Source organism: Perna viridis, chromosome 4 (genome assembly GCF_037379345.1).
Source record: "Perna viridis isolate PV_CMFRI_1.1 ecotype Kerala chromosome 4, ASM3737934v1, whole genome shotgun sequence".
NCBI classification, from domain to species: Eukaryota; Metazoa; Mollusca; class Bivalvia; order Mytilida; family Mytilidae; genus Perna; species Perna viridis.
In genome coordinates, this window is record NC_142448.1 from 39,056,607 (window position 1) to 39,084,412 (window position 27,806).

At 32.4% G+C, this 27,806-nt stretch overlaps 1 protein-coding gene across 2 annotated transcripts; it reads right to left on the reverse strand.

The window, feature by feature from the left end:
• Positions 1-792: 792 nt before the first annotated feature.
• Positions 793-17,956, reverse strand: LOC148620025 (vesicle-associated membrane protein 7-like). 2 transcript variants are annotated; one of them, XM_088580537.1, is made up of 6 exons: positions 17,889-17,956; positions 9,933-10,081; positions 8,551-8,647; positions 5,843-5,944; positions 5,286-5,435; positions 793-3,119 (listed from the first exon to the last, which is right to left on the reverse strand). In XM_088580537.1, exons 2-6 carry the CDS (start codon positions 10,079-10,081, stop codon positions 2,913-2,915), a joined length of 705 nt encoding a protein of 234 aa, XP_088436663.1. In that variant the 5' UTR covers positions 17,889-17,956; the 3' UTR covers positions 793-2,912. The 2 variants fall into 2 exon arrangements, with proteins under 2 accessions (XP_088436663.1, XP_088436662.1); XM_088580536.1 differs by having other exon boundaries at positions 17,833-17,956.
• Between the last annotated feature and the right edge of the window lie 9,850 nt (positions 17,957-27,806).

The window sequence follows — 27,806 nt, forward strand, 5'->3', positions numbered from 1 at the left end:
ACAATTTGTTCCCATTGGAATGCCGACCGTTTGTTGAAAGACACGTCCACCACACTGGACAAATATGTTGTCGATTAAAAATTCCAGCATTTTGTAAACATCTTCCTCTGTATATTTGGAAGATGTTTTAGAATAATTTCTTACAAAGTATGAGGAATCTCTACCAAGAACTATATATTTGTATCTAGGTGTACCATCTTTTTAGAAAATTTTTCAAAATTAAAGACCTCACGGCCTTTAACCACTCTGACAGAGAATCAATGTCTTCTTATTCTCGTTTTATCCATTTTCTTGCATAGTCCTCGACGGCATCCATAAGAACTTTAAAGTTATAATTCCATTTATGGAGCGTGGTTCACGGTACTTGGGACCTTTAGAAAGGATATTACACAGAGATTCGTTTTCGATAATGGTTAAATCTTCCGTAACGACGTGACCAGAAGGACCATATTTGAATGGAGAGGTTTTGCAAGGCAAACAGGACTCAGGGCAAACAGGACTCAGAGCAAACAGACTCAGGGCTAACAGACTTTGGCTATCTGTACTGATTCATCATTAATTTAGGTCAAATGAAGTTAAACATAGACTCCTTATAGGTTCTAATCATAGATATATTCAAATAATGATCAAGACATTCTGACAGTATAGTGGCAAATCCAATGGAAAGGGGGTTTATTGAATGGAAAGGGGGTTTCATAGGGTTGGAACCTCCTTCTGCCTGTAACCCCCTTGTTAAAAACTCCAGATTTACCCCTGTAGTACATTGTATAATTAAAATTGAAGCAACAATGATTATTATAATACTATTTTATTTCTAAGACATTTAAAATAACTTGTTTCATACCAGAAAACAATAACTATTCTAATTCTTGTTAATGGATAAATCATGTTCATGTGGTATTCAATAATGTGTGTTAAAATATCAAGAGGGTATCACCATACTGACATTTGCAGCTCTGAACCAAAATTAATAAAACAAACCAAGACTTTATGGCAAAACAAGAACAACAATAATATAAAGTCTAGTTAAACATTTGGTCAGTCACCTGGTCCCATGCCATAAAAGTTAAAAAATACTTTAGTCTGAGAATATTCTTAACTTCCATGGTAACACCTATCAAAGTATTTGAAATCGATGATGTTACAAACAGTTAAGAATTTAAGAATTTTCTCAGACTTGAGTAATTTTTCAAGTTTTGTGGTCCTGCGACCTTAAGTTATACTTTCTGGACATACTCAAACTTTGCCTGTCAATAGAAATGTAAATGTGTGGCCAATTTTTTAAAAGCCTGTTTAACTACAGATATTGTATTTAATATCAAATGATTTTGTTTGATGGAATCAGGACATCAACGTAAGGGCTGTGTGGAATGTTTCACTGTAAGCCACTCTAGGTATTGTGGTGTCAATTCAAAATTTATAAAATTCATACTTAAAAAAACACAGTTGATATATAAAACTGAAAATAAAAACAAAACAAAACACACTAACAACAAATTTTTGAACATTTTTTTTTTCAGAATTACAGTGAGTACAATAGTTCACTTCAAGGAATAAAGTTGGTCTTCCCTTGGTTGATTAACTATCATTGATGAAATGTCTTAGGTAGTTAGCTGGAAATTAACTAGGAGATTTAAATTTTCCACTATTTCATAAGTACATGTACTTCAATTTAAGTACAATAGATAGTTTAAATCTTCCTTCATTACTGACAATTTAACTACCTATGACATCTATCAGGTAATGGTCAATCAATCATAAGAAGACCAATGTAATTCCCTGATGTGTACTATACAACTTGCTGTAACATTTTTAACAAGGGAAATGACTTAAAAATGACAAACAAAACAAGAAATCTGTGAGAATTGGCTCACTAGTATTACCCCTGCTTTCAATCAAGATATCAGGAACATAAAAGTCTTCAGTAAACAAGAAGTTGTTGTCAATTTTTTTCTGAAGTGGATCCTACCATAAAAAGATTGTTTTAAATTTTCAAGCCGCTCGGAGAATAGTCGTTGAGAAAATTGTAACAAAAATTTTAACTTCCAAAATATGTCACCAATGAACAAAAGTCCACGGTAAACAGAAAGATGTTGAATTTTACCAAAAAAGAATCCCATCATATGGCATACCTACAGGAAGAAGGTGTTAAAATATCATTGCATATCAATTACTTTAAAAATCACTTAAAATATTGTATTTTACACAGTCATTCAAATAAACCCTATTAAAACTAATTTGATATTTAATAAAATTACATTTTCTGCAATCCTTGCTTAATCTTTTAATAATTACTTACATCAGTGTCTTAATACATAAAAAATATCAAATTCATTTATTTTCAAAACACATGAGAAATATCTCAACGTCAACTATGAAATGGGGACATGACTGGTTTTCCAATGGGTGTAAAAATTGCACCCTGCCAAAGTTTCTTTTACCAGTATACATGACATTATACTGGTATGTACGTATTTTATTGCACCATAAAGTTAAAAGACATAAAATATTGCACAAAAACTAAAATAAGGAACTGAGACAATAAATTCCATCTAACTAAAATAACCTACTTGAAGATTGAATGCACAGGGGAGATAACTCATCCAACTTAACATTTTTTTGCTATGTCAACAATGATACAATTGATTTTTTTAACATGTAATGGTAAGTATTATAATGAGACCTGACCTGTGTTCACTGTAAATTCAATAACTATTGATTTTGGTTTATTCAGGGTTTGGATAAAGAAGTTTTCATATTACCATGTTAATTTGTTTAATATATATATGTTTCTGTAAAAAAACCTTTCAGAAACTATTAATATACACAAATACAATCATAATAAGAATAAAATCCATACAATAATTGAAGAATTTACAGTAATAGTCAAGTGTTTACTGACAAGTTTCTTTTCAACCGGAGGGTGGAACTGTCGTAGTGACAGAACTATCTGATGATGATGAGCCTGAACTTTTGAATGCCCCAGCTCCATAGGCAATAAGTATGGCAATGATTATAACAACAACAATGCCTACAGTCACAAGAATTAACATCATCTTGGTATTCTTCCACCAGTATTTTCTTTTAATTCTTTTGGCTGTTTTCTGGAATGTGGCAGCCTAGAAATAGATAAACAGATAAACAAATTCAGATCACATACATTAAAACCTATCTTAACCAGACCATGACTTAAGGAGGTAGACCTAGGGTAAGGGACATAACTCATGAAATCAGTGGTATGTTTGTATCATATTCAATTTCACCAAAGCCTCTCAAGCTTTCGTTTGAAGCAGAATAAAATGAATCCAAGTTAATTAGATGCTTACATAAGATTGATGTAAGATGCTGAATACAAATGTTCCAATGATTTTTAAGAGTTGTGTCCCTTATACCCTAGGTCTACCTCCTTAAGTGTCAGTATTTGTAAGAATCATGCAGTGGATGAAACATGGTATGAAAATAAAAACACCATTTTGAAAGTTTAATTTGACTGTTTACACCATCACAATCAAGAAAAAAGTAAGATTTTCCATATCACTTTGGTAAATTGAGACAAAATTTCATTGAATTGTACTGTAAATGAACATTTCAAGGGCAGATAACTCAGTCAAAAACTTTATTTTTCTAACATTCTATTGAAAAATTTCTGAGCAAATTCAGTGATGAAGAGATCAAATAATTGTCTTTTCAAATAGAGAAAGTATCCTCGAGTGATATTATACTGTCAGATTAATGGGTTTTTGACATGCATGGTTCAGATTTTTCCCTTTTTGCCTGATTCTTTCAAAAATTTGAACTTAACTGGTAACCTGAATAAACCAAACATCTTTTGAATATAAAAAATAGGAGATGTGGTATGATTGCCAACACTCTATATGTTGACATACTCCTAGTTTGAGTAGGGAAATGCTCTCAGGCCATGTGGGGTCTGGGAGTAGGCCAGAACATCAAAAGCAGTCCAGCTGCTAGTAGGACATACTCTGACTGAGTTGGGCTCCGCTACTTCCAACTACTAACATACATCTACTAATAGAATCTCCTGAAGGGTTGGTCGTATGAGAACAGAAAGTCAAGACTGTTAAAACCCCCAATCATCATGATTTCCAATGAGACATTCATCCACTCAAGCACATATATATAAGTTTCAATGCTTTGTACCTGTGTAAGCTGAACACCTGCCTTTTAGACATCTGGGCATATCCCTCAGTCAAAAGTGGGTTTGGTTGACACAAATAGACAATACACCTTAAGTTTTAATGCAAAATTCAACTAAGGAAAATTACTTAGAAGAAACACAGAAGCTAGATGGAGATCTGAAGTTTCCCTTTGTCAGCTAGTGCTTAAAGTTGCATGCAACTTTTTAATTATAGTATTGCAATTTTTCTCCCAGTGATTTTCTACAAATTTCATACTCTAAATGTTTTCTACAATTTCAAATAAAATGCTTCGCAGGACACAGCTTGATATGATCATAGAGGTTGAACCCTGAACGGTTGGGGCTAGTATAGACATACCATTCAAACTTGACACAGCCTTGAATTTTGATTCTGATAAGACATTTGACAAAGAATAAAATTTGACCCGAACTGGAGGTCACTTTTTGGTCCTTATTCCTGAATGGTTCCAGTCTTGCTTCTTACAAATACAGACACCTGCAAAGTCAATCCAAAACTTCCTGTGGGGGTATGGTACCTAGTAGTACAATTTCAAAGCAATCTATTCATTTTTACTCTAGTTATCTTCCAGAAATCAGAAAAAAACTTTGTTTCTGGTCCCTTTGTGGTCCTTTATTCTTATTTGGCTAAGTCACAACCCCAAAAATCAATCCCAGTTTTCCTTTTGTGGTGTGGCAACTTGTGGTAAAATTTATATAAGACCCATTCACTGTTACTCAAGGTTATCAAATGAACTTAAAATGCTTCTTTCAGACCCTTTTTGGCCCCTAATTCCTACAAAGTTCAATGATAACATACACTGCCAAAATAAATATGATAAAAGTGTAGAAAAAATTAATCTAATTTGTCCATAATAGGAGGTGCATATCTTCAGTATGTACATTAATATAAACACTGTACAAAGATTGAATGAAATTGGCTTAATACTTTTTCTGTTACTGATTACACAAAGTATGTATCCCCTAAGCATGATGGAAGGACATGCAATGTTGAGCAGCTACTAGAAATGTTTTTATTGTTGTAGGTAAGTCAAATACTTTAGCCCACTTCAAGAAAAGCTAACTTGCTGAGCAAGGGTGCAACTACAAGTAGGTCATCTGTGAAACTTACACTAGCTTCTAAATCTTCAGTTTTATCCACTAGGTCATCAAGTCTTTCTCCTCTTTCTAAAACCCTTTCAATATTCTGTGTCATGACATCTTTTACCTCATCTACCTGGGACCGTAACTTGCTTACATTGTCAGACTTGGAGTGTCTCTCCTGTAAATAGAAAGTAAAGTAGAGATAAAAATAACTTCAGTTGCATGTGTTACTTAACCAGAATCTCTGATATCCCATTTTAGTTGATTTTGTAAGACATAAATTTTTCACAGCACTGGTATACAGAAGCAATTATAATTCCTGTATAAATTGGATAAAACGAAAAGGTTTTAAAAATTCCTATTAATTAGAGTAAAAGTGTGGGCCAATGTTCTCTGATTTGTCAAATCTAGGATGTAGAGTCGTTTCATTTTTAGATTACTTAAGGTATTCAGGTAATTTGTTTCTGCCATGAAATTATATTTTCCTTGTTCTTAACTAACATGCCTACATGTACTTCATGATTATATTCATACATGTATGATTCCTAACTTCCATATAACGTTTCATCCCAATCCAAAACTTACCATTTCTTGTGAAAGGACCAAATTAAATTCACTATCAAGCTCATGGTCCCCAGCAGTCACAGCTCTCATAGCAACCGTACCCCCTTGAAACTTTCTTTTAATCTACAAATACATGCATGGATATATATAAAACTTACATTCATTTCTGTCATCTTGGAAATTACTGTACTGGAAAAATCCCTTTTCTAACAACGAGTCCAGAAATAAAATTGTGCTGTTAATAGCACAAAGGGAGTAAAAACAAATAGTCTACACATTACATTGTATATACTACGGAAGCTTGATTGTACAACAAAACATGAGAAATAAACGCTGGTACTTATTTTTGCAGCAACATAAACATTTGTAATATTGTATATGTAAAATTTAGTCCAAACAAACATAATTTCACAACAATTGAGTTCCTTCCTAGGCAGAAATAAATTTTAGCCAAATTCTTCATAAGTTAATACTTTAATTGATAAAATAATGAAAAATGAAAATACTGGTATACTTTTAATTTCTTCCTTTTTTGACAATAAGGGTACATTTGGTACTTACATGAACAGAGAATGGATCGCGAAACAAATAGAGAATATCTTTGGCCTAAGAGGTTTATAATAAGATTGTAAATACAAACAACAGGACACATACACTTAAACTTGTCCTAAACATATGGTAATACATTCAGTTAACATAGGTTTATTTAAAAAAGTTAAAAACCCTTCATAAACCAAACTCTGTATACACAAGTTTTTGTGCTAAGCATATCTCATTTGTTACAGCAAGTAAAATGGTTGACTTCAGGGGATAGTGTTGGTCATCCTTTCATCCACAGACCATTACTTGATAAAACTGGTCAATTGAGAAAGAAATTTCTGTGTAAGAATCAGGTAATGGGTGGCACATCAGTTTCCACAATTTAGTTACTTTTGTCTAAAATATATTCAGTACATCTAGAAAATAACCAAAAAGCAATTCAAGTTTATCCTGAAGCATCTGTGACATGAATACTTTTTGACTGCTTATATAGGAAAAGAGTGCGAAAAAAGTAATTCCCACCATTATTCCATAGTGCATTTCAACTGAATTTGACCTATCAATATTTTACAAAGGCAAATTCTACAAACTCTTTGATGGTTATTTCTGGTGGTTATCAGGTATAATTTATTGGTTAATGCAATAAAATCTTGGCGTTTTTTCCTTAATGTACAACACCTTATATACATTTTGCCTGATTCTTAGATGGAGTGGTACTTAAACTTTCTATCAGACCTAAATACAAATATCTATGAAATAATACAAAGTTTAAATCTCTTTGTCAGATCGAAGTTCACCCTCAAACCACTCCATCTCCCTGGATCCACCACTGGATAGTGTCACTTAATATAAATCTTTAATGTACTAAAAACATGTTTGAAAGTATTATTGATCGTGGGGTACCAGTTTTACCACAAAAATTGGGACTGATGAAAAAAAAAGTACCTTCAAAGTATTCAGTTCAAAAGGCTGATTTAATTAAACACATAACATAACACTGTATGCTGTTAAGCTTTTTTACACTGGAAATACACACTTCACTTGTACATTCATACCAGGAAGTAAAATTCATTTTAAAAAAATTATGGGATATCAAAGTTAATTGAATTTTTTAATTACTAACAAAAATTTACTTTTTAAAAAAAAATCATGAAATATGATATTGAATAAAAGACGGAAAGCTTATAGAAACAAGGGTAAAATTATATGATCTCAACAGAACCATTTTGCATTCTTGAGAAAAAAGGGATTCTTGAACATAGTATGCATTGGTACTACCTGATCTGGATAAGCATCTTATAAAGACAGTTGTACCATCATAGAATAATGAAAATACCCATTTTACTTGATTACATTACAAATATGGTAATTTCTTCCTGCATTAGCATTTTTTCTATTATAAAACTTGTAGCAATTACAAAAGAACTACATTTTTATATTTTATTTTGTGAAGTTTTCCTTTCTCTTTTAAGTATTGTGGAGAGACAATGAAAAATATTGCTAGAATGACTGTGTCTTTAGTGATGTAACCTTCATTCTAATATGACGTGCTTCAAAGGCTACTAGACCACAGCTGTGATTAAAAAGTGATAAAAGATATGACCAACATCATTACCGTCAACTTCATTTTCACCAAAGCCACACTAGAATTTTGCTTCATAATGGTCACCATTTTGTGCATCATATAGGCAGGGTAGAAAACTCACTCAAATTCTAGCTAGTCCTGAATACAACTTTTCAATACATTTACTATATAGCTGTATAGATTTTTGCTAAAATTAGCCAGCCCTGCCAAAAAATAGCCAGTTTCAGTCTGGCGGCAAGCTACTATTTCTAGCTCTGAGATAGGCCGTGTCTTTTAAGAAATATGAAAAACTAGTCCTAGCAGAATCGAAGAAAATCATGGAAACTCAGTTTTATTATTGTTTATTATGGGCTGGCAATTTATGTCCATGGTTATACAATGATAATGATAAAATGAAGTTTCCATGATTTATTTCTTAAATAATGTAGGTCAAAGGGAGATAAACAGATAAGTTTTGAGCAACTTCACTTGAATCGCTTTTCTTGTCATTTCCATGCCAGTTCTAGCCTGAAAATCAATCTTATGGAATTGATATGCAATAATCTCTAATATTCAAACAGAAAAAATAACTAATAAAAAGCAAAAAAACTTGAACTTAAAATACCTCCGCTAGGAAATTATAGGGTTGTTGTTTCCCGAACTCAGGTTTAGCAACACACATATAAATAATACCATTCTCTACCACACAGTGATATAAATAGCTACAAAACACAAACCAACAACATATAAAACAAACATGCAGTTAATATAGGTGAAAAACTAGATGATAAAAGGAAACCTGACCATATAAGTGAAATATGAAAACAGGCGAATGTGACACCTGAGTATTGATAATAAATTAGATTATACAGTGAAACCAGTCATATGTGATGTTTGAATATTAATGAAAAATTAGGTAAAACATTGAAACCTGTCATATTCGATGATTGAATACCGTGAAAGTATTACTGTTCAAAATGGTACCAATTTTTGTGGTTTTCCTGGGTTTGGTAAACCACGAAATTTGGTTCTCAACAAAAAAGAACTTCCCATTCATTTGTTTGATAGAGATTCAAATCCATGAACCTTAAAATTCCAAAAACTTATTAAAATCACATCTTGTCTGTTCTCAAATTAATACTTAAATTGTTATGAACCTATAGCGGTAAAACATGTGCCTGGATTGGCTGCAGTTTCACTGTAATACAAACGTAAAGAACTTCTACTATGTAAAAAGCATCAATAAAATAAATAAAGAATTCATACTTGACAGAAGTTAAGATGAATGCAGTAGAGCTTCTCACAAGAGTACATGTATAAACAAACTTATTTTCACAAATGATACTGTAAACATACTAAATTTTGTAATTTTCACGGTGAACAGAAAACCAAGAAAAAAAATGCATGTGAAATTGATTTTTAACACTATATAACGCTTATCCTTTTTTGAATCTGTGAAAATTGATACCAACGAATATGTTCACTTGACAGAATTTGTGAAAATTAGCCAACCGTGAAAATTGATACCTTTACAATACTCATGTATCAACAAAAAAAAATAATCGCAAAGAAAAATCGCTGTGGAAATGTTTCTTAGTCATGGAATACATGTTAAATGTTTTAGTCTAAGATATCATGAAACTTGAAAATAAGTACATGTATCAGCAAAAACAAGTTGGTTTATAATACATTTCCAAATCTCATAATTAACTATGGTAAGAAATAGTTAGAAAGAAAGACTTATAAAAGGAAAAAACAACAACACACAGTAATATGTTATTTTATGAGGTATCAACCATTTGACATTTTAAGGGGGGACAAATATTTCATCCTATTTTTTTTACTGTCCTGGTTTTTCATCTTTCCATTTCAAATTTTTGCATATGGACTTAATGCTTGTTCTGAGCTTTTAACCTGAATTTTGGACCAGTCTATCTTTTTTGTATTGAATCCTACCCTCCCCTTAAAATAAAATGGTTGCAACCTTGCTAACACAACTAATCATACTTGTTTGATTTATATGTTGTCTTCCCATCATTCCTTGTAGGAATATTTGGGAGCATGGATGCCGCATCATTCTCAAAGGATTCTCCAGCATTTGATTGGCTGCAAAGGATTGTTAACCCACGAGCCACACAACTGTATAAGATTGTCATCTGCAAAATGAACAAAGTTATTTCAATTCACAAATCACTTCTATTCCAAACTAGTGATTCAAGTAACTAAATTCCTGAATAAGAACACTTGATTAGATTTACAATGACACAGACATTTCCAGCGTATTACTGAAGACCACTTCTCCATTACTATGGGAATCTAACCAGATTTTCCTCTATTGCAATCTGACAGGTACTGCTTGTGAAGCAGGACATGCTTAACCTTCAGAGTGCCTGATATCACTACCAGTTTTTGTTAGTGTTCATTTTGCAAGAGCTTTAGTTTTTTGTGTAGTGTCTTGTTTCTTTAAATGTGATGATATTTTATTATGTTTACTACATTGTGTATATAAATTGTCTCCGTTTTTTGTTTTCAATTTAGGCCATGTAGTTGGATTTTGATGTCTCTGAATTGTCTTTCAAATTTTGACACTTGAATGTAAACTTTAATACGGTAGAAGTTAACTGACATTTAAGCATATAGTTTTGATTTTTTTCTAAATCAAGTGGTTGTGATATAGTTGCAAAAAAACTCATAAAAAAGTGTGACAGACAGACAGAAAAATAAGAAAAACAGCAATATAACAAAGAAGACTATATTTAACCCCACATTTATAAGCTTGCTCGACATGAGAATTAACTTTCACACTACTTTTTATATGCCAAGAAAGATAACTCCAATACATTAAAATATAAGGTACCAGTATCGTATTGCATATCCCTGAGTGGGTGTACGTCAAAACATGGATGCTATAAAAATATAGTGCATTTTCTTTTTGCCTCTCTACAAACTAATGTTTTGTCAAAAGACATGAACAATGACTTAAAAAATAGAGCAAACATCACACTTTAAGATGAAGAACTTTTTTAAAAGAAAATCTAACATAATGTCATAAAAATGTTCCACTGAAAAGGTTGGTTTGGTGAGTGCAAAACGAAAGTGAAAGTAGGGAAAATGGCTATTTATAGTTCAAGACTACTTTTCTGTCCAATCTTTGTGGACTCACCCTATTTTCTTTACGGGAAATTATTTTTTCACATGTCCTTAGAAATGCTATATAAGTGAAAGTTTTAATGAATCAATTTACATATTTTTTAAAAAATCCTAAAAATATGCACTTCACTATAGAAGTCTATGGGAAAATTAATACGATACTGAGACCTAGTAAGCCAGTTTTTCAAGTAAAGTTGGATATTCAGCAAGTGGTCTTTACCAGCTGAAAAAGTAGTACCCCAATGCAGGTAACACTTTTAAGATGAATTAGCCAATTTTTGAACCTGATTTTTTATGGTAGCTCTGGTTTTTTGCATTTATGGTTAATCTTTACCAAATTTGGAAATGCATTTTGTTTTCATGAATTTGTAGGATATCAGTTCAATAAAATTATTATCTTGACTATTTATGATGAGCATATCTATATTCAGGTAACCTAAAGCAAGTAATACTCCTGCATAAAGGATAGTTTTCAAGTTACAACACATTTTAAGTATGTGGTTAGGACTTGAAAATAGTCATTTTCCATACATTGCCTCTTATATATGAAAAAATGAATATTTTTTTTATTTTTTGTTTTTCTTTCAAATAAATAGCTAAAATGAGTTGCCATATAACTGTGTGGTTGATTTAAACACAGAAATGTTACAAAAGTCATCAGCCAATTTTTTAGTGGACTTTTTTTAGTGGTTCAAATGGACAGATTCTAATGTGGCAAGAAAAATAATGGTATTTTTTCATATAAAAACTGAATTTTTTCAAAAAGTATCTAAAGCAGACAATTGTTATTATAATATTCATACCAGTAAACTATATTTCGTGCATCATAGCTATCTGTTTTAAAGAAAATGTCCTTTTCCTGTCATATTTAGGTCCATTTGTATCTGCCTGGGGTACCAAAATGGCTTAAAATCTGTATTTTCTGCATATGAAAAGCTATATTTTTTAAAACTATGATATTGGTATAATTTTTTCTGGATTCATTATAATTGAAATGACCATATCTATAGTTTAAAACAGTTGGTTGTACCGGTCATTATACTTTACTTTAAACAAGAGGCTCCCTTGAGTTAAAGACAAAAAAGGAGGTTCAGATATTAATATTTCCATATATGGAACTCACAAGTGGGGATTAAATAATGATTTGGAACTCATAGTACAGCTCATGTATCTACCATGTCAGAATAAACCACAAAGTTGCTTAGTTTGATTAATGCAGCAGCTTTTTATCAAAAGTAATATTTTCTAGCTAACATTGAGATATTAGTCTTATGCCTGGAATAGGGTACCTATATAAGAATTTTAATAGAAAACTCATGTTTGTAGCAGGGCAATGATATTCTGAATTTTCAGTATGAAAATGAATGCTCTAGCAGAAAAACAACAACTTTTAGGATTATATTGAAATGTTTATTACTAATAGGTACCAGTATCGTATTGCATATCCCTGAGTGGGTGTACGTCAAAACATGGATGCTATAAAAATATAGTGCATTTTCTTTTTGCCTCTCTACAAACTAATGTTTTGTCGAAAGACATGAACAATGACTTAAAAAATAAGCAAACATCACACTGTAAGATGAAGAACTTTTTTAAAAGAAAATCTAACATAATATCATAAAAATGTTCCACTGAAAAGGTTGGTTTGGTGAGTGCAAAACGAAAGTGAAAGTAGGAAAAATGGCTATTTATAGTTCAAGACTACTTTTCTGTCCAATCTTCGTGGACTCACCCTATTTTCTTTGCGGGAAATTATTTTTTCACATGTCCTTAGAAATGCTACATAAGTGAAAGTTTTATTGAATCATTTTACATATTTTTTAAAAAATCCTAAAAATATGCACTTCACTATAGAAGTCTATGGGAAAATTAATATGATACTGAGACCATAAGGGGGTGGGGGATGAGCAACTTAAAATGGCCAAAGCTTTTGTGTAAATAATTCAAACTGTAATTAAAACTTGTTTTGTAGTACATGGTAAATACTGCACAAAAAGGTTTGAAAAGGTACTTTGATATTTTCTACATTCAATTGGGGTAAAAAAAAAATCTTACAGAAAACTTGAAAGGGATAGAGACAAAGTAAAGGAATTAGAGAGTGAAGCAATATTGTTCTGTTTTCCAGTTAACACCAACCATGAAGGTAGAGGTCATGCACTCTTGTCTTTACTTTTATAATCTTATCAAAACATAGAACCATAGGAACAAATACGAAATCATACCTGGTAACCTTCGGAACTGATCCCCCACAATTGACACTCATATGAGATTTTATTGTAAAAGCAAATTTTGGATGTAAAAATTAGGCTATTCATATTATTCAAAGAAAAGATGGTAATTTTAACCAAAAACTTTCCACAAATCTAACATTTTGATTGAATTAGTAAATTTCTGGAAGTCTCCCCCCCACCACAAAGTTGGAGGGTTAGCAGGTATGAGATATCCAGTTACAGGAGCAACCACTGATCCAAAACTGTCTTATCAACTTGTATTTCATTTTTTAAAAATTAGTACATGTACATGTACATAACAGTGTTATTTGACCTAGTATTTATTGTGCATGTTGTTTGTTATATGTAAATATAGTATTCTATGAAAGAACTGTCTGTTCTTCCATGTAGGTTACATTCATAGGATGTTTATTATCTCTTGCTATTAGGCATCTGGATCATTGAGTTTTTCTGGTTTGTACTTGAAAATATTGGTAAATGTATATGTCTAATAAATTTGTGTCACAAAAACATTGAAATCATGTGAAATTTGGTGTAAGCTCCATCATGAATTTGTGAAGTTTCTTTCCAGACATCACAGCAACCACTAGTGTGAGCAATTTGAATTTTGTTTGCAGCTACACCTTGATCTACACTGTAGGTTGTACTACATGAGTGTGCAATTTAATGTTTCAATCACTTATTACCTTACTATTGCAAGTTTTTTTTTTTTTTTTATTTATGTAAAAATCTCAGCAACTCTTCAGGCCTTTCATAAAAGGCAGTATCAGGTATTTATACCCTTCTAAGCTACCAAATGGTACCTCCTCAATTTAAAAAAGAAATTCATACGTTTATAAAAGAAAATGATGAAAAGTACCTCCTACAAAAGCAAAGGAACCTGCATTTCCAAAAATGAATGAAACCCCCGACCCTTTCATGGGAGTGATTTTAAACCCAGCTTAATCAGCTATGTATACTGATAAACTTGTTGGAGTGTTTTGCTTTTGTTTTGTTTTTTTTTTTGGGGGGGGGGGTTTATTAATGTTTTGCAAAAAATTGAGCAATCCTCAAGACAATGATTTGAAATTCAATCTGCCAATTTTAATTTGGAACCCTACTTACTTCACGCACATCCCTATAATGGACAGCCAAATGTTCATATTTAACTTTATCAAGTCCTTAAATAGCATAGTGGGACACTTGCACTTGCACATACAAAAATACATGTACATTGTACTTAAAAAAATTCATAGACCTGAGACAAGGACCACCACTAATCTGAACCCCTGCAAAATCAAAAGATCTAAAAAGAAAAAAACTGCAATAAGATAAACTGACCTGATAAATAAAGATTCATTTACATGTACAAATGTAGATATATAATTCGATGTAAACAGCAGAAATAATCACTTATATACCTGTACACTCCAATAAAGCAGACACTTTACAACTTTCTAAAGATTAAATATTTATTCATCATCTTTCAAGCTAATCCAAATGTCAATTTAAATATCAAGCATAGTTTAACTGTATATCAATAGATATTCATATGTATATGTGTAAGTTGTATGAACACAATCTGGTGACAAGTTCTTTCCATTCCTGACACTGTGATGGGGACAAATTGATAAATAATCATCAAATGCACAATTTCTTGACAGGTGAAGGACAATTGTTTTAAATGTATTTGATCTTGTTTTTTTTTTTTTAAAGAAATGTTTTTAATCACTCCTGACATGTATTGTTATTAAAAAAGATCCAGAAAGTAATGTTTTGGTCATAAAAATAACAAAATCTTCAAAATGTAATTAATAATACTGGTAGCAACCATAAACATGCTCAAATACAAGTCTTATACATGTATTAAATAATTTAATTTTGACACATATACATGTAAACTTGAGTAATGCAACATGCAATATTATTTTTTTACGCAGTGTTCTGAGTAATTTAAGGAGGTAGACCTAGGGTAAGGGACACAACCATTTTACATCAATCGTACATAAGCATCTTATTAACTTGGATTCATTTTATTCTGCTTCAAACGAAAGCTTGAGAGGCTTTGGTGAAATTAAATATAATACAAACATATCAATGATCTCATGAGTTATGTTCCTTACCTTAGATCTACCTCCTTAAAGAAAGAAGTTAAACAACAATCTATTTTTTACTTCTGAAGATATAATATTTGAAACATTTTTGTTTAAAATTACATTTGTACATGTGAAGCATACAAAAACTGAATGGCCCAAACCGTTTTACTAGCCGGACCAGACGACCAGTGCATTAGTGCACATTAATATGTCAACAATATATTTTGCATATTAAGAAGAATTACAGGATTTTTTAACAAGAATGTCTTAATATTTTCTCTTAAAAGTGTAAATGTATATCAAAATAAATGCATATCATGTATCATTTGTTTCCCATTTGTAAAAAGGAGATTACACATGTGCTACATTGTTTTCCAAAGTAGCAGATCCATAAAGTTTTTTTCAAAGGTTCACAACAATTCTATCGAACGGTTCCTTTTAGGGTAGGTTGAGGATGAGGTTTTGGATCGTATCCGATTCTTTCATGAATTATCTCTGTCCTTGACCTTGTATCAATCAAAGAATCATTTGTTGGGGTATGACAGTCACTTGTTTGTAATCTATGCTTGGCTTTCTCTATTTCTTTTTCCTTCTTCATTTCTGTGTATTCTTCAAGGTCATCCAATTTGACCTCAATTCTAGTTGGGTTTCTTCGCAACATTTAGGTTCTTGGAGTCTAATTGGACTGTAAGTACCTAAATAGATAAAAATTAAAATGCAGTTGTCTTGAAAAAAATATTTGAAAAATACATGTGTACTACTAAATTCTACTGTTCTATTCTGTTTTTTTTTTTTAAAACATCAAGTCATTCAACATACATGTACATTGTGAAATATACTCAGAATTTCACAAGAAAAAGAAGGTACCTTTGTAATGCCTGATGAAAAAAAAACGAAGTAAGACTAAAAAAATGGGAGAATGAATACATGTATGACGCTTAGAAAAATGTTTTTTCATTTTTTATCATGTGAGAGAAAAGTGAAGTACAACATGTAAATACTTTAATTAAAAATCAACAACTGCATTGTAATTAATATCTAAATGGTACATTTACTAAATGTACAAGAACAGGTAAAGGATAGGAAGGAAAATTATCTAAGGAGTCACTCAAACTATGATACATTTTTTTTGCACCAGGCACAGATTCATGGGACTATAAATAATATATGTCTACATGTATTTACGGTTACCTGATCAACCCTATTTTTAGCTGGGACCCTGTCATTTTATCCAAATACAGTATGTCATTAGGGCTTTTGAGTTACACGTAACAGGTTTTTTTTTTACATTTCTCTCAAAGCGTAACTGTCATCCTGTCTTTAACAGAAAGTCAGCATGGCACAGGTTTTGTTGACTAGCATTAAAGTAATAAAATTTCCTAAATGTCGTCTTACGGATAGCAGTCTTTATTTAAATAGTTCCTAATAGGCTTATAATAAACATAGATGTATAGGAACAGTTACATGGGGTAGGGGCCATAAAATTTTACTCTAAGACTAATAGTTTGGTTGAAGTAAAGGTGAAACCTCGGCTGAACAACAATATGCCAACCTTATGATATACTTTTGTTTAGAATGTAACAGTTAAAACTTTATGGCCAAGGGGCAGACTTGACAGGCTCAGTGCTCCAAGTAATTACATGTACATTATCTTTTTGTAACACTTGTCCTGTCAGTTATTATTGCACATACATGTAACACTAGACTAACTTACATGTACATATACATGCAAAGTGTCTTAAAATTTCCTTGCATTTAGGTTGTCCTTTTAAACTTTTACTTGTCTGAGTGTCAATTATACTTTTCCCAGTCAATTGGGCTAATTGAAGTCACACACATAGGCTCTTGCATATGTAAATGTACACTTCATTACGAGTAGGAGTTGCTCATACGAGATTTAAAGGAACATTTTTCTTCAGAAACAATCCAGGCTTGTTTTTTCGTGGCATTTACTATTACAAACTAACTTTCACAAGTTATTCTTCATATGTAATCCCTTTTGGGATATGATGCAGGAGAAATTTTTTTTTAATGACCTCCGATAGTTCATCTAGTGTGCTAACTGTAGAATAGTCGAAGAGCATGCTCTATTAGCATGCTCAATGTACACTTCCATGAGGAAAATTCTTTTGTTCTAACCCAGGCCTACCTCACGAAAGTGCATACTGAGCAAGCTGATCAACTAACCAAAAAAAAGGTCTATTTATGAATGGAACATTAACATACAATTACGACTACCACAAGAAATTGTTATTCCACACAATCGTACGTTTTACTCCAGGGGATAACACCAAATCTGAACGAAAAGCTTGCCAACAACCTTCAGCTTTGTAGGAGGCCATGAGTTAAGTGACACTTAAAAATCCAGTCAGAATAATATCCATCAGGCCAAGAAAGAAAGACATCTTTATGGGGGCAGATCGATTTAAATGAAACAAAATTGATACATACCGTTGTTCAAAACCTTAATTTTGATTGGTAAACTATGTTATTATCGTGATAGTTACTTAAAAGAACTGAAAGTCTGCTTTCCTCCGTTCGGTGGGTGGTTTTGCTTTGTAAGAAAACGCCCAAGTGTACCGAAAGCTAAATTCGAGAGACTTCCGAAGTAGAATGGCGGGAAATGGTAGTCAAATTTTCGTTGCAGGTTCCACAATCATATGTGTAAATGATTATCTACAAAAAACCTTGATACAAACTTTAATATAATAATGTAATAATGCTATTGAATTGAAACTCGATGAAAACCAGTATAGTCTGTAAGTCAGGGCAATAACTGCGTTTTCTCATTTTGTGGGAAAAAATTGAAAAAAAAGTCCTGCCATATAATTGGCATCTGTCTTTCCTTTACAGAGAGAATTTATAAAACTATATGAGTATTATATATTCATGCCCTAGAGTAGACCTCCTGAAAAACTCAGGATCCACCTCTGAATCTGCAAAGGGGATGGGGTTTTTTTTTTTGGGGGGGGGGGGGGCACTTTCTATATATTATGTGACACCATTTTCCAGCTTGCCAGTATGTTAAATAGGTAGGGAAAACAAACATGATTAAATGGTATGTCAATAAAGTTATACATTACGAATTAGCATCCAGCAGGGAACAATATGTCAAAATTAAAACCATTAGTTCCACTTTATCCTATCACAACTTATTTTTTGAAAGATAATGACTTAAAATCTTCAGTTTCCCATTTTTACATCCACTGGGTGTCCGCTTCAGTTGATTTCAAATCATTTCATCAAAAGGGGAAAAAGAAGTTTAATAAATAAGTGGAAAGGTCATGGAATCTCGTTCTCCACCATGAGATAATTCTTTCAACAAACTGGCTATTTAACAAGTTTCTTATCTCTTTAATTATTGGTCTCTGTTTTTGTACTTGTAGAAGAGTAATCAAGGGAACCAAGGTTATAGCGGTAATCAAAAGAATGTAATCCAGGGACAAAGACCAGGCATGGAAAACAGACATACACAATAAAGAACATAAAGTTACTAAAATCATACATACAAAGTAACAAAAGCAAATGAGCAACTCAGACTCCACTAAAAACTGGTGGCATGGACCAGGTGCACTGGTAGGGTAAGTGTCCTCTGCTTTTCTAGAAACACCCGCCGAGTTGCTCATAAAAAGTCAAGTCCGGGGTAGACAAACGAGGAAAGGAAAACCATGACCCGTTGAATAAATCAGTTTTCATGGTGCAGATGGATACACCGTAACGATCCACGAGTTCGTGATGACGACCATAAACCTTCTGTAGTGATGACTTCAGTCTTGTAGCAACATAACCCTGTTCCAGAAGCCTATTTGTTAGAGTTCTAGCACAATGCAAAAAGTCTACATAGTCTCGGCAAGCTCTGGGATAGCGTATGAGTTGTGATATGAACACGTCATACCCAGATGCTGAAGGGATATTGCCACAGATGAAATTAAAGATGACAATTCTGAATGAAAAGTCATCATGTTTGTCGTAAAGTTTGGTCCATAGTTTTCCCTTACCATTGATTTCTAAGTGTAGGCCAAGATATGAGGCTGACTTCACAGCGTCTGTAGTATCCTTTATCTCAAGTTTTTTGGGGTAGATGTGATGTATCAGATCCTCGAAATAAGGATTGTCTTAAGATAATACTTCATCTATATAGCAGAAACTGAGATCAAAGGATCTAGCCAAACGATATTCTTTCTTTCAGATGAGATCCACTATAAAGTCAGCCTCATAAGGTGCACCAGTAGGGTAAGCGTCCTCTGCTTTTATAGAAACACCCGCCGAATTGCTTATAAAAAGTCAAGTCCGGGGAAGACAAATGAGGAAAGAAAAACCATGACCCGTTGAATAAATCAGTTTTCATGGTGCTGATGGATACACCATAACGATCCACGAGTTGATGATGACGACCATAAAACTTCTGTAGTGATGACTTCAATCTTGTAGCAACACAACCTTGTTCCAGAAGCCTATTTGTTAGATATGAACACGTCATACCCAGGAGCCGAAGGGATGTTGCCACAGATGAAAGGAAAGATGACAATTCTGAATGAAAAGTCATCACGTTTGTCGTGAAGTTTGGTCAATAGTTTTCCTTTACCATCGACTTCTAAGTGTAGGTCAAGATATGAGGCTGACTTCACAGTGTCTGTAGTATCCTTTATCTCAAGTTCTTTTAGGTAGATGCGATGTATCAAATCCCCGAAATTAGGATTGTTTAAAGATAAAACATCATCTATATAGCGGAAACTGAGATTGAAGGATCATTGTAACATTGTTTATATGGATTCTTGTGGAGTTTAGGAATCCAGTACATAGACGGTCAATTACAATCATCGTCCTTGGTAGAGGGACCAAAAGAGGATAGCACAGATTTATGGTTTTCCACAATCTCTTCTTAGGAGAGTGTGGTAGCAGTATAGGTCTTAAATAATTCTTTTCAGTTTATATTTTATTTTATGCATTATTTTTCAGGCACTCCAAAGTTTTTAAGGTCTGATACACTTCATTATGAATAATTAATGTAACTTATATTCTAGCTTGCATGACATCCAAGTACTGCTGGGAATTTAGTATCTATCCAGTACATGTACACATCTGACTCAGGTCAAAGTTCATTACAAGTATTGGGTCAATTAGGGTTATGATATTATCACTCACTAACTAAACATGAGTGTATTCCATAAAATTTGAAAAAAATTTTGATTATATGACTTGATTACATTAAACATTGTCCTGAATTCATAGTTTCTAAAATGTGGATTATTGATAGGGTCAATATAGGGTTAAGTGAATCCATCCCTTTAAAAAAATGACTAGCATTTCAAATGGAAATGATTACAAATACGAAGTATAGCTGTCAACTTAAACAGCAAAGAAGTAATATTCTAACTGTAACTAGAAACTTTGGCAGATGTAATTGTCAATTTAAAGAGGTAAGAGGCTACTTGATGTAACTATTCCCTTGGGCAGGCGAGAAGCTATGTACAATGCTCAAAGTGTAACTTTTAATTTAGGCAGGCAAGACGCTATGCAACTTATTTCTATCACTGTTAATAACCTGAAGTTTTGATGATAAAGCAAAAAAGTTATATATCTGTGTTGATTACATAATGATTGGAGTCCATCCAGAGATATCTCTATATTTAAAATATAAGCAATTTATCTAATAATTGCTATCTTTTTATGATCTTTTGTTTCAAGTGGTTAAAAGACAAGAAAATTTGTTAAATCATGCAATAAATTTATTTTATGCTAGGAATTTTTGTTACAGATAATCTTGTTGAGAAAATTATATTTAGTCATGAATCCTACTTTTTGTTACAGGTTAGGCAGCGGCGTCTTGTTATTATATCCAGCTCTAATATTGCAATCACTGTGTCCATCAGGCGACCTGTTATTTACTCTTTCCTGTAACAGACTTCTCAGCATCTATTTAAGGGAATACATGGATATATGGTGTAATGCTTTTGCATTTAGACTTGTACCGCGTCTCCCATTTCTAGGTTCTGTGGCGATCATCTACTTCCTGTTTACTGTATGTCAAGCAAATAGCATTGGAGTCAAAAACTAATTTGGACAAGTCCATGGACTCAGACCCTCACTAATTTAAACAAGTCAAGGGCCTACAACTTGCACTAACTAATAAAAGTCTAGGGTCTTAGACCCTCACTATTTTTAGATGATGCATAATGGAAATTTTCTTAACAGATTTCTCAGCTTCTGTTGGAGGGAATGCTTATGTGGTATATTGCTTTTGGATGATGACTTGTACTGTGTCTTCCTTTTCCAGGTTTGACAATAAAGGTTGAGTGGGAATATTTTCTACATGATATAGCATTGCATCACCTTATGTTGATTTTTTCATATTATCATTAATTTGTACATAACCACTTAAATCTACACTATTGGATAATCACTGTGATAACAAACTCAACCTGATCAATAAAATCATTTGGTCAGTTTGCATTAGACATGCTACTTAAAGTTTCTACATGTTTAATCAAACCAATGAAAGCAAACAGTAGTTTATGCTACATGTATGGTATCACTTGCCAAATAATTAAGATAGCCAACAGCAGCCGAGACAAATTTGACTAGACTGCATCCCAGTAGAGTTGTCCTGTGACAAAAAATTAGTTTGAAATAATTTTTTTTAAAGGTATGTTAGATGGCAATACATGTATTATGAAACATGGTCACCAATAAAAGGAATACATGGCATTTTGATTTTGATAGTTACTTCTTTACAGTTTAAATTAGGCGACCTCAGACTGAGCAGACTTGAAATGTGAGAAAGGCACTGTCAACAAAATACCATTAATTAAATATCTGCATTATTTGTTGTCTTGTGGTTGACCCTCAATTCAGATGCCAACCTTAATTGTTATTAAATTTGGTATAATTGAGTTATCTTTCTTCTTATTAGGTATGAAGACTATATCAACTATTATTGAATGATTTGAAATGTAGAAAAAATAGTAAGTCTTTTTGCTATTAATGTACATTATAAAAAGGCAATACCACATAGTTTTTAAGTCATTGTATCCACACCATACTTTCAGAGATTAGCATTACATTGTATGTATGCTACTTTTAATAGTCCTTGTTCATATTTACGGAATGTAAGTCATTTTAGCAATTTTTTCAAAGGGACATAATTTACCATCCAACACACGACAACCAGGATGGCGGTCTCATTGGAGAAAGGGAGAACGGTAAACATTTTCCTTTGAAATTGTAAATAGCACGCCAGCTAAGGATCATGCAAAATGTGATTCATGGGTAAAAAGCCTACATATTTTTATTTTTGATATTTTGTTTGAAATGTTGTAGTAAACAGAAAATAACGTGGTTTTTCATATAACCCGTGATCTTGGGCGATAAAAATTATATAGAATGCATTGTATATTTCAAAATTAAGGGAGATAACTCTGTAAATGACACTCAAATACAATAGAATCTACTGGATTTTCAATGTGGATTATCTCTTAAGAGCAGGTAGATCTGAATGAATAATTACACATTTCATAATATAGACCCATAAAACAACTTAATTTCAAAAATAAAAATATGTAACCTTTTTTGTAGTGTATCACATTTTTCAGATTTTGCATGATTCTTACAAAGAAAGCAACTTAACTATTTTAGCTTTTGTAAAATGGTTTGAAAAAAATTATTCAAAAATATCTCCAATAAATCAATTAAATGAATTTGAAGTCTTTTCTGCTGTCAATTGCTCCAATCAGATAGTAAACCAGGCTGTCAGGTTAAAGAGTTGCTTGCTTTGGATTAAAATTATGGAAATGAAGTCAAAGTTAGGAATATGAAAAAAAGACTATTGCTGAATATTAATTATTTATTCATTATTATTTGTAGGCATGCAGGAAACATGGATTTGTACATGTCAGAACAGAGATTGGTTGTTTGGGTATATCGGACCTGTTTGTTCAACTATGTTTGATATTAGGCCAAGAAAAATGATATGTCTGTTTCCTGCTATCCTCCATACCATAGTTTTTTGTGCCTACCGTAAAAATGTTATGGCCATTTTATCTTACACACTGTTAAAGTCTAGATTGTTTCCCCATTAACTCAATGTCAAATATTTTTGAAAAATAAAATTATTTCCCTCCCTACCTACCTACCCTTTTTTTTTCTTGCTGGTAGCAGGAAACAACACTTAATTTTTTGGCCTTATTAAAAATACAACTCTTTGAATTGCTTGCCTCTCAGGGCTTGATATGGACATTAATTCATGCTATTTAAACCTGCTTGTCTCTCAGAGTATGAACTATTTGTTAGTGATTTTAAAGTATTCAGCAAAGATTTTATACTTGAGCTGATAATTAGGTATAAACAAGAAAATAGTTTGTCGGCAATTAGAGAGGTCAACAGTTAAACAGGTCAATAGTTCAAGGTCAACAGTGAGCTGGTCAACAGGTTGGAAAAAATCAACAGTTAAAACAGGTCCATAGTTAAACAGCTGGATCTGAGGTATATTTTTGGTAATACCCCCACATTACAGGGGGTTCATGTATATGGAGAGCATGGTGTCTGTCAGTTTGCATGTCCTTTCATCCATCCACAACTTTTTTGTTTATATGGTGGGGTATCATGTCATGTTATATTAGATGCTCTATTTTTATGAAATATCAGGAGGCTCCTGCTGAAAGTGTGAGACTTAAAAACATCTATGCTGGTTAGAAGAGGGCAGACATATTTTCAAGTTTGGCTAAGAGACTATCTCATCATATTAACATGTAGGTATACATGAATAACACATATTTACAGCTCTATGTTCATTAAGTCATAGGCTTAGGAAGCAAAACCTCATTTGTACTATTTTTGATATAGGGACACAAGGCCTTACTGTGAAAATGAAAAAAAATTGATATGGCATAAAGTACCAGTCAAAATTATTGTTACAGTCCAAGCAGTACCAACTGTACCAGTTCCTATGCCCATGTAAGTTGTTCCTTTTACATTGTTAAGTAACAGTCTTTGTAAGAATCATGCAAAATCTGAAAAATGTGATACACTACAAAAAAGGTTACATATTTTTATTTTTGAAATTAAGTTGTTTTATGGGTCTATATTATGAAATGTGTAATTATTCATTCATATCTGCCTGCTCTTAGGAGACAATCAACATTGAAAATCCAATAGATTCTATTGTATTTGAGTGTCATTTACAGAGTTATCTACCTTAAATTCTGAATTCTACAGTGCATTCTATACAATTTTCATTTCCTACGAACCTGGGATATACAAATAACTGCATGTTAATTTCTGTTTACTATGACAATTCAAACAAAATATCAAAAATAAAAATATGTAGGCTTTTCACCTATGAATCACATTTTGCATGATTCATAGCTGGAGTGCTACTTCAATAATCTGTATATACTGTAAAATTGAATGAACATTTAAAGAATATATGTATTCGATTTTAATAACCATGCATTGTAGAAGACCAAAATAAAATTAAGCCTCAGAGATAATTTCATGATAAATACACGAACATTTTTATTGATAGGTATTTCATCAAGTCCATGTGCTACAAGTTGTTCCTTTTTAAACTCTTTACATCCTAGAGTAATCAAGGAAACCAAGATTCGAGTGGTAATCAATTGAATTTTTAAATAATTATATTTCAAGGATAGTGAATATACTGGGAAAATATCCCCACAGAACTTGAAATAACCAAAGTAATACATATAAAGAAACAAAAGTAGACTCGGACTCCAATAAAAATGGGAATATTGACCAGATGCACTGGTAGGAAAAAATTGTCAGCTTTCCTAGAAACATCCACTAAGTTGCTCACAAAATTTCACATCCAGTGTAGATAACGGAAAGAGTAATCAAGGGAACCAAGGTTGTAGCAGTAATCAAAAGAATGTAATCCAGGGACAAAGACCAGACATGGAAAACAGACATACACAACAAAGAATATAAAGTAACTAAAATCATACATACAAAGTAACAAAAGTAAATGAGCAACTCGGACTCCACTAAAAACTGGGAGCATGGACCAGGTGCACCAGTAGGGAAAGCGTCCTCTGCTTTTCTAGAAACACCCACCGAGTTGCTCATAAAAAAGTTAAGTCCGGGGTATGACTTCTAACAGTAACAAGCTAACAGCATGACCACTTAGAAAAGAGTTATTTTGATAATACATACAAAAATATTGTTAACGTGTATGGAACAACATTCAGAGACTAATGATTTGGATGAAGCAAATGTACACCTGTGATGAAAAAATGGTATGAAAAAATTAAATAAAATGAACATGCCTACCTACCTACTCAATTTTTTTTAAAGAATTTTAGACAGGTTTCACTAAATTTTGAAAGTGGCCAGGTTTTTTTTCTCACATAAGTCATAAAAAAGGAACGTTATGATGTGAAATAATTGGTTCTCATTGTGCTTATGTGAACATAACAATACACAAGTTCATGATGGCAACCATAAACATTTTGTAGTGATATCTTTAATCTTGTAGAAATGTAACCCTGTTCTTTAAATCTATAGCTAATTGTAAGAAATCTAGCATGATACAAAAAGTCTGCATAGTTTCAGCAAGCTGTGACATAACATATGAGTTGTGAAATGAAAACTCCATATGAAGGTACTGAAGGGATGTTGCCCCAGTTAAAAGGAAAATTGTCAATTCAGAATAAGAAGTCATTGCATTTGTCATTTAGTTTGGTCATTAGTTTGCCCTTTCCATCGATTTCTAAGAGAAGGTCAAGTTATGAGGCTGACTTGATAATGTATGAAGTGTCCTTTATTTCAAGTTCTGTGGGGTAAATGCAATGTATAAAATCCCCAGATTGATTAAAGAAAATACAATTTAATGAAAACTTAGATGAAAGAAAAAAAAATAGCAGCTTCAGTTACTCTGGTCTTGGTCTCGTACATAATCTCAAAATTTAGGGTTTTCTCAGATCCTTTTTCAACTCAAATTTCAACCAATCAGATTGCTTGAAATCGAAGAAAAAGATGAAGGATTTGGGGATGATTTTAGTGCGAGATATTGTATGAAATCTGACTCTGAAAGGGCTATTGATTGGTATTTACTCAAAGAACATTTTTTATACTACCCGCTTAAAAAGCAGGAGATATATACTATAAAGTGATAATGCTGTCCATCCATTTGTTCTTTTGTTTATCCACTCATCTGTTCCCAGTTCAAACCTGCATTAAATCTCAAGCCGCTCAATAGATTTTGATGAACATTTCACACATTCTTGATCAGATGATGTTATTGTGCACCTCTTATTTTGTTTTTCCATTTGAATGATTTTGGGGTTCTTTGGAAGGGAGCAGGTATATCTTAGTAAGCTTTGCTTAATTTTTCTAGTCTGGTCAGTGCCAAATGTTACACTGATATTTTACAGGGGAGAAAATATATATTTTTACACTAATATTTTACAGGGGAAGAAATACAGATTTTTTTGCAACAGTGCTGACTCCTCGATTTTGACACTGCTGTTGAAAAAGTTTATTCCTTTTAAAGAATTAACATTTTGCAAGATATGGTAAGATTAGAGAAGATTTTCATACTTGGCTATTAGCTCACCTGAATTGAAGGTTCAAGTGAGCTTGTGATGTCATCTTGTGTCTGTTGTCTATCAGACCAGCAATTTGTAAAACATTTTCTTTGGAGTACAGTAAAACCTATCCAAACTGAACCCTGGATGATCTGAAGACCTGTTTAAACCAGATTTTACAGTCTCTTTATTTCAATTTAGATGCATTTTGAACCCTGGTGAGGCCAAGAAAAAAATACATTTGTAGGTTTGTTTACAGTTCCCCGACCAACTTGATTTTCTTGCCTCGACACTAAGCCAATTTATCTGTTAACTAAAATGAAAAATAAAAATTGGTAATTTACAGTAAAAAAAGAAGATACAATTTTTCCAGTGTTTGAGACAACACAGGGTATTTCCACATTCTTCAAAGCCTATGTACAACCAGGTAATGAACAGTAACCAGCTAACATCATGACCACTTAGAAAAGAGTTTTTTTGATAATACATACAAAAATATTGTTAACATGTGTATGGAACAACACTCAGAGACTAATGATTTGGATGAAGCAAATGTAAACCTGTGATGATAAAACAATATGAAAAAATAAAATAAAATGAAAATGCCTACCTACCTACTCATTTTTTTTTAAGAATTTTAGACAGGTTTCACTAAATTTTGAAAGTGGCCAGGTTTTTTTTCACATAAGTCAAAACTGTGGAAATATACATGTTATGTATACATTTATGACATTTGAAGACCTATTGACAGATTCCATTGAAATGCTATCACTACATATATTGCTTGCTTAAGCTATCTGTTATTTATTATTGACAAACATTTAGTGTTTTATTGATAAATTCTCCGTCAGAATACATTTTGTCTCATCTTTATTCCCTATT